This window comes from Gouania willdenowi, chromosome 1 (assembly GCF_900634775.1).
Source record: "Gouania willdenowi chromosome 1, fGouWil2.1, whole genome shotgun sequence".
Lineage (NCBI taxonomy): Eukaryota > Metazoa > Chordata > Actinopteri > Blenniiformes > Gobiesocidae > Gouania > Gouania willdenowi.
The window spans coordinates 17545027-17559281 of NC_041044.1; the positions used below are offsets into that span (position 1 = coordinate 17545027).

General features: G+C 38.9%; 1 protein-coding gene across 7 annotated transcripts in view; it reads right to left on the reverse strand.

The window, feature by feature from the left end:
- The window catches only part of fat1a (FAT atypical cadherin 1a), a 100108-nt gene that overhangs the window by 4338 nt on the left and 81515 nt on the right, over window positions 1-14255 (reverse strand). For 2 of the 7 annotated variants that reach the window (XM_028456431.1, XM_028456414.1), the window contains 8 exons: window positions 14045-14176; window positions 13089-13246; window positions 11902-12370; window positions 9288-9441; window positions 9016-9126; window positions 6613-7256; window positions 5381-5518; window positions 1510-1545 (listed from right to left, as the gene is read on the reverse strand). In XM_028456431.1, the coding sequence (XP_028312232.1) occupies window positions 1510-1545; window positions 5381-5518; window positions 6613-7256; window positions 9016-9126; window positions 9288-9441; window positions 11902-12370; window positions 13089-13246; window positions 14045-14176 (1842 nt within the window). Of the gene's footprint in view, window positions 1-1509; window positions 1546-1890; window positions 1951-2645; window positions 4264-5380; window positions 5519-6612; window positions 7257-9015; window positions 9127-9287; window positions 9442-11901; window positions 12371-13088; window positions 13247-14044; window positions 14177-14255 lie in introns of those variants that run through there. The other 5 variants (XM_028456440.1, XM_028456424.1, XR_003674738.1 and 2 more) reach the window with 4 other exon arrangements.

Consider the following 14255-nt stretch of genomic DNA (forward strand, 5'->3'; position numbering starts at 1 on the left):
AATTATCTAAACTCAATTACATTTCAATTATGATTACAACAGCAAGAACTTGACATATTATAATTACGCTGTAATTGGAATTAATTATCAATTGTGCAATTACAATTATAATTGACGCTCACCCTGCAGTCATTCCTTTTATAAATAAGATGCTTACAGTACAAACACAGAAACCCTGTCAGTGATCCTGTGAATCCTACAATAGTCCACGTTAACAAAGCCATGCACAGAGCGATTCTTATGCTGCGTTCGCACCAAACGCGTTTGAAAGTCAAAATCGTGCCTCACGCCCCCTGTAGGACGCTTGTGCTCATTTAATCAGTACGCTTGTCACCAGCGTTGAAGATGCTCTGGACGGGAGCGTATTGAGCGCATCGAGAGGAGGGGCTTCTCTGTTGCCGGTGGTGTTCATACAATGGATGATAGTGAGGCAATCAGTTACGTTAATAATTCACCCAGTGACTGTGACGTGGTGGGGAACCATGTGTTTAATAATAATAATGCAATGGATTTTATATAGAGCTTTATCATAGACACTCAAAGCGCTTAGAAGGCTGTGTTTCCGGTCGGATGTATTTTGGTGTGACTCTGTGTGCACTGTGATGTCAGAGTGCTATAGAGAAGTGTGGGTGAATGGAGAATACTGTGTGGAGTTCCTTGCTGAACACGCAGCCTCCGACCCCCGTTCATCGGCTCTACGTTATCCAGAGAGTGACTTGGCTTTATTTGTGCCTCTGTGCTGTTTCTGGTTTTACCAGCGTTGCTTTCAATGCTACTTCTGTCTCTCCAGTGCCCGGTTTGACGACCTGCTGACTCGCATCGGCGCTCGCATCTCCTACCAGGACACCAACTACAGGCGCTCTATTCCAGCAGAAGAGTGCCTGTCTATCTGTCTCCGGTTAGTGTTTTTTGTCTTCATTATTCTGAATATGTCACGGTTGGGAAACGCTCCTGATTGGTCGACACGCCGCAAAATGCCCCAAAATCGGTGTTGGAGGCGCCGGACGCATGTCAAAAGCTTGAAATCTCAAAATGGTCAGCATCCACCGTGCGTAAAGCTTCAAAACGCGCCGCACAGGAGGCGTGGAATGTGCAGCGGGACCTCTCGATGCTCCGAGAAGCGCGTCCACCATATATTGTCTATGTAAACCTGACACTGTTGATGCTTTGGACGTGTTTGGTGTGAACGCGCCATTAGGGCTGTTTAGCATCACCTGTGTATATTGAGTGACAGCAGCTGTTACAGTAAGTCAGTGACTTTAGTGTTAGTGGAACCAACAGTGTTAGTCAGCCCTGGTCCTGCTACAGTCCAATAACAGAACGCTCCTCAGATGCTTCATCCATCAACTAAATGTGGAGAGCTTTTACATTATGCAGGGTGAGTCATCACCAGGAGAAACCAGGGCTGACACACACACACACACACACACACACACACACACACACACACACACTGTAAGAAACCACCAGCAAACGACGAGAACACAAAGGATGAAGGTAAAAAGTCACCTCTTGGATTCTTCAGATCATGAGCCAAAAAAGACACTTTATAAGTGCAGTGATGGGAGGAGAGAGAGAGAAAGTCACATTAAAATCTAAGAGGAAAAAAGCCCCATCAGCTCAGCACAAGAACGGAAAAAGCAAATAAAAAAAACAAAAACAAACACTACACGCACAGCATGAAACACAGCTGCCATTATCTTAAACAGACGGTGGAGGTGTGAAAGCCTCTTCTTTTAGACGCTCCAATGTTATTAATCAGCAGCTTTAGCAGAGGAGGTTTTGTTTTGTTTGTCAGAGTAAGTTAATGACTAAGTTAACGGCAGCTCAGGAAAAAGTCCTACACATGGCAACAGCAAAGACCAAAGCAGATGGAAGCAGGAAAAGTACCTTCTCCCTCCACCGGGTCAACCACAGTGTTGACCAGGTGGATTACTGTCACAATGGAGGCTTGTTGGAGGGAGGGGAGGGGGAGGGGCAGAGTGGGTGGAAGAGATGTAGCATTAGAACAAAATGCTAAACACACCAGGGTTGGGGTCAATTACATTTTTCAGTTACAATTACATTTTCAATTACCCATGTTTAATTACATTTCAATTACGATTACAGTGACCAGCATTTTTTCCAATTACAGGTAAATTACAATAATTATTTTCCCGCTGAGAGTCAATTACAATTATGTTCTCAATTACTAAATTTTAATTACAATTAATCACAATTACTGAGTCTGAATTAAATAACCTAATTAAAGTGAATCTTCCTCTTGTGTTAGCTTTCTGTTAGCAGGTTCTAAAAAAGCTGTAAAATACGCTAAAACAATGATCTATCATAATTTATTTCCTATTGGTTACCTTGTTAGGCTTCGTAATATATAAAAATATAGGTTTTAATATTTTTGGTGTCAGTATATCCCTCAATTACATTTTTAAAATGGTCAAATTTAAGAAATCTTGACAAGAAACTTATTTTAATAATTGTAAACTACATATGTGTAGAACTGTACATAGAACTGTAACGTGGTTCCCCAGTTTGGCGTTAAATTACAAATATCCATTTTTATGGATTTTTCATGGTGAATTTCAATTACAAAGTAAATTATGTAAAGTCAGTTACAATTTAATTATGATTACAACAGCAACAGAATTCTAAAATTACAATTATAATTCTAATCACGCCATAATTGTAATTAATGATCAATTCCGCAGTTACAATTATAATTGACCCCAACCCTGAAACACACAGTAATGAAAGTCATGTCACTTGTGACCATTCTCTGGTCTTTTCTGCTTCAACACTGAAACATCAGGATGGTCAACACAACACATGACTGTAGGGTGACCATACGCCCACTTTTACCCAGACATGTCCTCTTTTCACGGCTTGTCCGGCGATATTTTACAAATTAATTAAATGGTTTCCCAGGGACATTGAACGCATGTCGGGAACATGTTATATATAAAAGACTGACTCAGCTAATATTTGCTCTATTGGAGAAATTCCACCAGTTTCTAAGATCTAATGAGTTGCTCTTTAAAGCCAGCATGGTTTAGTATGGTAACTTTATTTACACAGATGTGACAGAATCATTAACAAGATGGTGCTTTGTTTTGACAAAATCGTCACACATGAGGAAAAGAGAAAGACCAAAGTCCGAGAGAGTAAGAGAGAGAGAGAGTAAGAGAGAGAGAGAGAGAGAGAGAGAGAGAGAGAGAGAGAGAGAAAGAGAGAGAGAGAGAGAGAGAGAGAGCGAATAAAGAGATCAAATAACAGTGGATTTAATTGAAAAGGTTATTTATCAATATTTAATGATTATTTACTGTTCTGTTAGCAATGAGTTATTTTGTTATAGTTTTAATTTCTAGGAGGAGATATTTATCATTGTTAATGATTGAGAGATTTCAAGAAAGTTTATATGAGATTGTTAGAATGCATAATAAAGGTGGTTGACTTGAGTCACTATTGATTTCACATTTCAAAGAGAGAAATTACTTTTTTATACCTTATGGAAAATAACCACTCATTTATTTATTACATTGTAATTTGTCATTACAAGGTAAATTCAAGAAAACGTCGAGTACTTTTTGAGTACGAAGAATTTGGCCCGAGTGTCCTTTTGTTTTTGGAAATCAAAATATGGTCACCCTAATTATTGGAGATGCTGGGACGGATTCTGGGAGCGTAGAGGGCAATGATTGTGTGAGGAAGGAAACACAAAAACAACACAATACGATGCTGGTGCTGTAGACGACACAGGTGGAAGAATCAGTGAAATTCCCCAGAGGTGTGAACGCGTTGCAAAGCTGAAGCAGATCTAAAGGAGAGTTTATCTGCCTTTATTTTACTTTAAAATGTGTAAGGTATTGATGACCTTCAGTGATGGAGGAAAGATGATGTAAAGGTGAAATGAGAGAACATAAAAACCATGTATATACCCATGTGATAACTTCCTAGATGTTTGCTTTAAACATCCGTTTGTAGCTATGGTGGAGAAAAGAAAAAAACACAAAAAAAGAAAAGAAGAAGAAAAGCAAAGTGTGTAAACAAAGAAGAAACAAGGATTTGTGAATAATCTCCAAACAGAAAGTGAGCGCTGTGTGAGAAAGTCATCAAAGCCCAGTTTTCTGCTGAATTTTACGCGTCAACCACTGATAAATGATCCCTGGAGAATTCCAGCCAATGGGTGAAGACTAAGGACTTACAGGCAGGAAGCCACTATTTAAAACCTGGTTCTGGATTTGTGGACCGATTTGATCCAAATGGGAGCTGAAGCCCCGCAGCCAATAGAGAGAGAGAGAAAAAAGGAGAGAGAAACACATGACCCTGAGCCTCTGGGAGGCCCACCAATCACAGCACAGAGAAAAGAAGGGTTGCCTTTTAAATTAGCAAAGAAAACACAAGTGTTAGAAGATTTATCAGAATCATAAGATCAGAACAGACTAAGACAGTGTTTTTCAACCTAGGACAGTGGTTCCCAATCTTTTTTGTCCTGTGTACCCCCTTTGCATATTTGTCAAGTCATGTGTACCCTCTCTTAAGTACCCTCTCCGTAATTTAATATACTTTTTCATTTATGGAACAGTGGGCTCTCCTAAACCCCTAAGGTTCCCTGAAGCTTAATCTACAAATTAAAAACAATGAGTGAAATTTGAAGTGAATTAATTATTTTTTTTAAATACCGTGCACCTTTATGTGATTATTTCAATAGTAAGTAAATACGGTCTCGCTAAGTGTGATAAAATGGCCTCTACACCATAACATAATTATTTTTCAATACATTACAAGAAAATATAGTATTTTATTCAGCAATGGTAGATATAGTTTGTAGTCAATTTATTCAAAAAATAGCATAAAAAAGAACTACGGACATTTCCATATTATTTTTAAATTAATTGTTAAATCTTTCCGAGTTCCCCTTGCAATGTGCCCCTGTACCCCTAGGGGTACACGTACCCCTGTTTGGGAACAACTGACCTAGGGGTTGCCTGAAATGTAAATGGAAGTGTCCAGTAATTGATAAATAATAATAATAATAACAATAATTAGTGATTAAAAACACAATCTGAAACAACTGTATTCTGAAATATAACACTAGTTAAAAGAAGGAGAAATAGGAAGAAAAATTTAATAAAATAAAATATGAAAATATTTGAACTGGAGCATCTTATCACATTGTGCACTAATCCTAACTAATACTCTGAATGTTACACATTATAACAAACATGATCCAAAACTAAAAAAGGCTTTGAGGTGACCAGAAATGAGTGATATCCAAATTGGGTCATGATGATAAAAAAAGGTTGGAAACCACTGGACGAAGATCAACTTGATTTTGAAACATCAGGTCTCAGTAAAGGGAGAAAGGGTTAAGATGGCAGCATACCGTTGTCATCACAGGACTCAGACTGGAAAGAACTCAGGGACTGGACCTCAGACATGCTGCCTCTGGTGTTGTAAGGATGACAGGCTGTGTCTTCCACTGGTTTCTTGGTCAGGCACTGGTCCAAGTCCACCACTTTAGCTGGAAGAGAAAGTTATTTGGTCAGTAGCGATTTTCTATTTCTTGTAATTCTTCCTTAAAACTAGATCTCCATTTAAAGGGATCCTCCACTGTTTTTACTAATGTGGCCTAAAGTCTTTATTAGAAGATCTTTACCTAACAAAACAGTATTATTATTATTATTATTATTATTATTATTATTTAGCACCATATTCGTTTTATCAGCTTTTAAAAATGGGACTACCTTACCGTTTAAAAACGTATTAAATCCGCCATCTTGAAATCAAGTGATTGATGATGTCACACATCTCATTGTTTTCTATTGGAGTGAAGCATTCAGCCTGCTTTTTAGATCATTCAGCAGCTTTTTCTGTCAAAATTACCATTTCTGCTGCTTGTGGTTGCTCTAAATCAGTGGTTCTAAAACTTTTGTGACCCTTTCTTTTATTTCTTTTTTGCTCAGAATTCTATAAAAAACAACTATAGAGCATAATGATGGAATGAATGAGTAATAACACACACCTTAAAGAATCCCATTGTAAATAAGTGGAATGAAAGAGTATTTAGTAACTCTGAATTAATATATTTATATAGTTTTTCATCTCCCACCTGGTGTGGGACCCAGACTGAACCTTGTATTTTTAGATTATGTTCTATTCTAGATCATTTTAATCATCATTATTATGATTATCATTTTGAACTAAAAATAAACATTACAAAGCACCACATTTTTAATGTTTTCATCTGTTAATTTTCCACTTTCTCGCTCTCAAGTACCCCCTGTAGTACCATCGCGTACCCCCATTTGAGAAACCTGCCCTAAATAATCAGGAAAAGTTAAAGATGTCGATATAACTTTGCTACCAAAAGATCCAAAAAATAATCTATGATCGCAAGCAAATGGAGCTGTGATGTCATCAATCGATCTTTTTTCTGATAAATTCAAATGTTTTTGGGTATGAAGTAGTGCTATTGATTGATCCTGGTCCAACTGCCCATATTTGAAAGTTATTAATATATCTTTTAAAATCTAAAAATGAATGTAATACAGTACAGTGATGTCAGGAGAAAGCAGGGGTTCAGTTACTCTTTAAAGATTGAGCCATTCAACTCACCATCATAGTCATAATCCCAGTTTGGCTTCTGGATGGAGTCGCTGTCAGAGACGGAGTTGGAGGGTGGGGGCGGGGGCAGATTGGGTGCTACGCTGCACACAGCCACAGTCTTGCGATGCCCATGTACAGAGTCAGGGTTGAAGGTGCTGAACTCAGGATGCTCCGGGATGGTGGAGCCTTCAAACGAGTTCCTGTCCAGGTTGTTCCTGGAGTCACTGGGAATGCTGGGAGTGTAAGAGATGGGGCGCACCGGCACCTGAGGGGGGATGTCTGAGTAGATGTTTTTATTTAGCTTGGCGTCAAAGTAAGGCCTCTGGAGGAAGGAGTGAGGCACGTTTGACCCTCTGCCGTCCTTGTCGTCATCTCTGTTCTTTGATTTGCTGCGACACGCCCTCTTGCGAATGATGATGAAGAGGAGGACCAGGATGAAGATGCTGGAGACAAAGACTGCGATGCCGATCACCTCCTCTCGGCCGATGTTCCAGGAGGAGGAGATGAACTCGTTGTGTATCTCGGTGCGGAGCTCACATAGCTGTCCTCTGAAGCCCAGAGAACAGTTGCACCTGTAGGAGCCGTAGGTGTTCTGGCAATGGCCCCCGTTCACACACGGGCTCTTTATGCACTCGTCAACATCACCCAGACACCTGTGGCATGGAAGGATAGCTCAGTGACACACGTTCCAGTTGGAGTGTGTAAATGTGCTTTCATGCTGTCACATTATCATTTGACTCACATCATATGCATCATTGCTTTCTGAGCCATGTGGCCCAACTATCACAGTTTCAACCTGATCTTTAGAATATTTGGAAAAGTTATCAAAAATGAAAGAAGCACATAATGGCTGCTTGATTTGTTTAAAGGGTCTTTTTTTAGTGATTTAAAAATAATAAACATAAGGTAGAGAAGGTAGAATAGAACAGCATAACTGGGATTGGTTGTCATGTACTGTCATTTTTTTACAATTTCTCTACTATTATTTTCTCAGACAGAAACCCAAACATTTAAAGTTGATCCCCACAACAATTATCTATTATATAAAAACATAGCGTATGCCTCATAGATCAATGAATCGAACATTTACGTTTAAAAAAGAAATGAAAAAAAGTCAAAATTGAAAGTCTGTTTTCATCTCCACCCTAAACACTCCATTTGTTGACATTTTGCCGTATTGCATTGTGGGATGTGGAGTCACAAAGAGACATGCATAGCTGTGTTTTCACTTCATTCTGATATCACAGCGAATATCAGGAACAAATAGAACAAAAAGTGAATCACTGTCCTCATCTGGCAAATAAACACACAATAGGAATAAACTTCTATCCATCCTTTTAAGGGGATTCACATCCCATAATTTGATGTGGGAAATTTTCAACAAACGGAGTGTTTAGAGTGGAGATGGAAACAAACATTTAAGCGACAACTTCAGCCTTTGCCAAGAGGCAGAGCCTTCAGCTACCAGGCTCCTCGCCTTTGGAACCAGCTCTCAGTCTTAGTACGGGAGGCTGCTACTCTTTCCACCTTTAAAAGTAAACTCAAAACCTCCTGTTTGTTAGGGCGTATATCATATAATAGCAATAACCTAAAATGGACATGGTCTCGTTGTTCTGGTCACAATCACAGACCACTAGACTCAATGGTCAGCACCTCAGACCATTGTGAGAGACCGTTACATTCAAAACCTACTCATTTACTAAAGCGTACACTGTATAGTTGCGATAATTCAAGCGGACAAGCTCCCTCTTGTAGTGATCTTGTACTGATTGTGATCGTCGAGTTCACTACGTGCGCCCAATACAAGACAAAACACTGCCTGTAATGGTAGCATCAGAGCATGTGGGAGACCGCACAACATTTAATATTAATATTAACCTCACCACTAGGAATGAGTGTGTCATAGTGTATCATGTTTTTCCTGCAGTCTGTGCCTTCTCCTCACCCTACGCTTTCTTCTCTTTTCAGGTGTCATGATGCTGGAGCTGGTGGTTCCTGATCGATGGTTCACGGCTCAACTAGTCTGGAACACTCGGATGTTCTATCTCTCTATCCTATTCTGTTGGTCCTTCTGTCCACTAACTCCAACTAGTTGAAGCGAATGGCTGCCACCTCTGAACCTGGTTCTGCTGGAGATTTCTTCCTATTAAAAAAATAGTTTTTTCTTCCCACTGTCGCAAAATGCTTGTTCATATGGATCTTGTTGTGTTCTTTCTTTCTTACTACGGACTCTATATTTTGTGAAGCGATTTGAGATTACTTTGAATTGAGTTGCCCTTTCTTTATGGAGTAAATTACGTAATTTCATTGATCTATGAGTCCTACACTATGATTTTATCTAATAAAAAACAATGGCGGGCAGCAGCTCTATTTAATAACTGAGTGCATTTTGCCAAATTAAGACTGGTTTACCGTTCTCCGTGGAAACCAGGCTCACATTCACAAACAGGGCCGTCCAGGCTGTCGATACACTTCCCACTGTTTTTACAGGGATTATCTTTGCAGTACGGGCCCAGCTGGCACCTGCATTCACAACACAGATGATTAAAACAAACTTTCTAATATCAGAAAGAATCCATACTAATACTTCTAAATAGTGGAGGTTTATTATGTGAATGTACGACAAGGAAAGTGCATGACAAACATGATGTCTTCCAGTATACAATGTGTAGGTGTGATGATACCTTTGCCCTGAGTACTGCCCTCTGCACTGACAGAGAAAGTCTTCAGCTCGGGGCACACAGGTGCCACCGTACAGGCAGGGGTTGGAGGCACAAGGACTGATGGAGATCTCACAGTGTGTGCCCATGAAGGAGGCCAAACACTTACAGAAATAACCTGTGGGGAATAAAATAGAGAAGAAATGAAGCATCTGTGAAGCATCTGTGTTCTCAGAATCTGTGGAGGAACAGCTGATTGTAGGCTGATAAACAAAAAAGTTTAAGATTTTAAAGGTAACTCTCTTTGAATTTAGGGTCAGAAATGATCAGATCTCATTGGACACAGTGGGTGAAATATATCAAATGTCTGAGACCCAATTTTGTTTCTTAGATGCATTAAAGGGACACTCGTGTTTTTTTGTTTCATTTTTTCTATCCTTTTTTTTCCCTCATGTACAATAGTCCCTCGCTCTATCGCGGTTCACCTTTCACGGCCTCAGTGTTTCGCGGATTTTTTTACAGTGCAATTTTGGATGCATTTTTTTTTACAATGTATGAACGCGCATTGTGTTCTGCGTCCTGATTGGCTAATGCTGCGTTCACTCGCATCCAACTCGGTGAGTTTCACTGCCTGCTGAAGCAAGGAGCTGCTCTTCTTTTTCTCCTCCTCACTGATTCTCCTCCACGCCAAATCCTTCCCAGTCCGGTCCCGGTTATAAAGGCCGTGTCATACAGCTCCAGGTGGTCACACACAGCTTCTACTCCATGGTTGAATGGATGAACAGAGCGGTGCCCGTGTTGACGGCCTGACGTCATCGTCAACAAAGACTCTGAATGTGTTCGGTCTGATCGCTAGCAGTGCGACTCTGAAGTGCTGTATGTTTGAAAACAGGTTTATGTCTTAAAATCTACAAAGGTTTGAATTTTGAGTGTTTAAACAAGAGAGAAATGTTAATTCCTGTCTGAGGAAAGTGCATAAAGTGTGTGGTGAGGGGTTTTACAGCCTTAAAACATGTATAATAATTGTAAAAAATAAAGCTGACTACTTCGCAGATTTCGCTTATTGCGGGTTATTTTTAGAACCTAAGCCCTGCGATAAACGAGGGACTACTGTACTGCATAACCCATTTTAATCATGGTACTTTCTCTCTAGATGTATATAGTTGTATCCTTAGCTACCCATAAAACAAAAAAACAAGTCCATAGAGGTCAATATTTGTAGTTTTAAAGTTGAAACTGTAACCTAAGTTAATTACTACAGTATACGTTTGATATGGCTGCATGATTAATTAATATAAAATCGAAATCAGATTATTTATTGAGGGAGCTTTTAAAAAAGTCAAAATAAAAACCGATTTTACCGTTTAATGTGTAATCACGACAAGATTCTTTACAAACAAGTTTCAAACGCATGTTTAACGTGACAGACCCCCGCTATAACCTTAATCTTCTTTTTTAATTGTGAATTTTGTGTGAGGTTTCTTTTCTAATGCAAGGTGTTCTTTTTAAAAATCCTGAAGGATTCATTTTTGGTTGGGCAGGTTGTTATTTAGTCCAGTCTTTGAGACTTTGAGATGTGTCCGTGCTCCAACCCTCGAGGACTTGAATACGTTGAATACCCCTGCAGTACAGGGGATTTAACCTTCTTTGTTAAATCCCCTGTACTGTTAAGTTGCACTTCATTCCCAATATGAAAATTTGTTTTCACTTTTTCAATTAAAAGAAAATACTTGCAATTATTAAATCCAGTGTCCTTTCTTGTAAAAGGGAAAAAAAAAAATCAAGTTTTCAAAGTAAATAATCGGGATTTTGTTTTGAGCTAAAATTGTGCTGCCTTAGTGAGGAATTCTACAGTTTCTGTTATATTAAATTTAAAGCCTTTTTAAGACTTTTTTTTTTTATTGCCATTTGAAATTCAATTTAAGACCGACTTCACAGTAAAAACAATTGGGTAAAAAATTGCCACATCAATTACACAGGGTAAGGGTAATTTTTTTCCCAGTGTCCAGTGCAGACGTGCAACAGGCATCCCCCAAAACAAACACACAAAATGTCAATAAAATATACCAAAAAAAAACCTGACTAAAATAATCAAAATCACTCAAAACAAACAAGGACAACAAAAATAGCCAGAAATCTATGAAACAACAAAAATACAAAAAAATAAAAGCCATTAAGAAAAATATTTGTTGTACAGGCAATTTTCTTTAAATTTACATTTAAATTAGAGCTGGGTCCGGACTGCAATACCTCTATTTTTAGGAACAACCAGAAAAAATCAGGGCCTTATGGAGTTAATGCAGCTTCTTTCATTTCTGTGGTGACAGGTAACACAGGTACAATTGTTAAATTAAAGAAAAACAAAAAGCTTAATATAGATAAAAAATTTGATTTAAGACATTTTAATGACAATTAAGACCTTATTTTGAGATTCATGAATTTAATGCCTTTTAAGACTTTTTAACGATCCGCGTGAACCCTGTTAGTACTATGTCAAAACTAAAAATAAAATTTAAAAAAGGTAAAGTAACTACATGTTATATAAATGTTATTTCAACGGGGTAGTTTATCCCAGACTGTAAATATGCACAGATATTAAAATACTATTAGACACAGAAGTAGAAGGAATGGGTAATACCTCCATTAGGCAGTGATGTGCAGCTTCCTCCATTGATGCAGGGGTTACTGGAGCAGCTCTCGGCCGATGTTAGAGCACAGCCAGGCGACACGTCCACTATGTCCTCCAGCAATGCGTGAGCTCGGCGCGCTTTGCTGTTGAGAGGCAGCTCCTGGCCGTTGAGGGCGATGGCCTCAATGCAGCCCCGGAGCCCGTTGGTGACGGGCAGGCTGCGGCCGTGGCGAGGGGAGGTGTGCTGGCGGACATGACCGCCAAAGTAAATGTTGTTATCAAGGTTGAGGGTGCGAAGGGTGCCCGGTGCCATGCCTGAGGCGGCGTGCACACGATCCAGCACCAACTTGGCGTAGTTGCCGTCTACCTCCAGTGAGACAGAGTGCCATTCACCATCATTAACCTGGGAACTGTGGACGGAAACCAGACCAGGGCCACTGCCACAGTCGAACTTGTACTGGAGACATCCGTTTACGATCTGATGAAAGACACAAAGAAGAAGAAAAACACAAGGAAAATAATAAAGTTACAAGAAAAAAAACACGGAAGGGCAGTATGGACAGAATCACTTAAATCTAACTACAGTATATCCATTGTTTTCTATGTTTTGGAGTGACTATTGATGTGAATAATGTTAGTGATGGAAATTTGCTTTTCTAAATAAAAAGATAATTAAAAAAAGAAAATAATGAAGTTAGAGAACTTCATAAAATATATAAAATAATCAAATAATTGTGTAAAATGTGTTAAAAATCCATTATGCTGAATAAATAAATAAATAAATAAAAAGTGATAGATAGACATCAATAATTAATGATGATGAGCTTTACAACAAATTCTTAAACTTAATCATCAAAAACAATGACAGAACCCTCTGAGCTCCTTCACTACATCGACATTTTGCTTCTACCTGACAGAGGACAAAAGGAATGTGTGGAAAACCGTTTTCTGTCCTGTCCCAGGACAAAAATAGCTGCTGTATGTGTTTTTTAAGCCAAAACAACATTCCCATAGTGTCTCATGTGAAAAGGATGGTTAAATTCAGCTTTGCCACAGAAATGGCACTGTGCACATACGCAGCAGCTCCCCTGGGGAGGAGAGTTAGCAACATGTTTGGAAGCCCTTTGGATGTGAAATTGGTCAGCATTGTATATAGAGGGAAGAAATCCTAAAAGTAGAAACATTTAGACACACACCTCCAGGATGCTGTAGTCGGTCCCTTTAGCGTACATGATGGTGGCATGGCTGGAGAAGGTTCTGAGCCTCAGAGAAAGCTTCATCAACTCTTTGTTTTCATTTTCCATCAGACGGTACTTCACGTAGCCGCTTCCACTGAACGTCAGAGAGTTTCCCTCTGAGGAGCAGAAACAGATTATTATTATCATTATACATCAGTTTTATATAGCACTTTTCTGGGTACTCAAAGTCAATTTTACAATAAAGGGAGCAGTGTCGGGGTTCGGTGCCTTGCTCAAGGGAACCTCAGCAGTGCTGGAGAAGTGCCCTGGCACCACTCCAGCTACCAGAACAACTTTGGTTGTGATCAAAAATCCCAATGAAACATGTTAGAGCCAGATATGTAACAACGACCCAAATTGTATTAAAACCATTTGGTTTTTTTTAATAAAACCTGATTTTTTAAAAATAAAACCTGATTTTTTAAAAATAAAACCTGATTTTTTAAAAATAAAACGTGAAATGTAATAATTGGTCACCAATGCAACAAGATGCTGAACCCAAAATGGAACAACTTTTAGTTATTACGTTATAGGGCAGGAAACATACAGTATTTTCATCTAATAGTGTAATAATAATTACTCTATAATATAATATTTTTATTACATGATAGAGTGAGTCAATGATTCATGGATTAATGGGCTTATTGCTTCAATGTAGAATGTAGTTATCACACAAATGTGTGTGTGTGTGTGTGTGTACACAGTGTAAAATATAAATATATACATATTTACATCAAAAAGTTGTTACATTTTGGGCTCAGCATTTTTGTTGCATTAATGGCCAGTTATTAATTTTTTTTAATAACAATTCAGGTATTGTTGCATTTCGGGTCATTGTTACATATCGGACTTTAACAAGCAAGGTGGATAGTTCAAAGGAGATAAAGAGAGAAGGAAAAAGGATAATTGTGTACCTGAACATTTGCTCTTTTTGCCTTCAGGGCACACACAACTGTAGATGGTCTCTCTAGGATCAGCCACACATTCCATTCCTTCAGGACACGGACTGTTCTCACACAGGTTGTTCACCACGGGACATTTACCACCTTAAAAAAACCAACACTTCCAGTGAGACCAGCACCATGAACAGCACAAACACATTGACAGCAGGTGTTAATGTGGTAC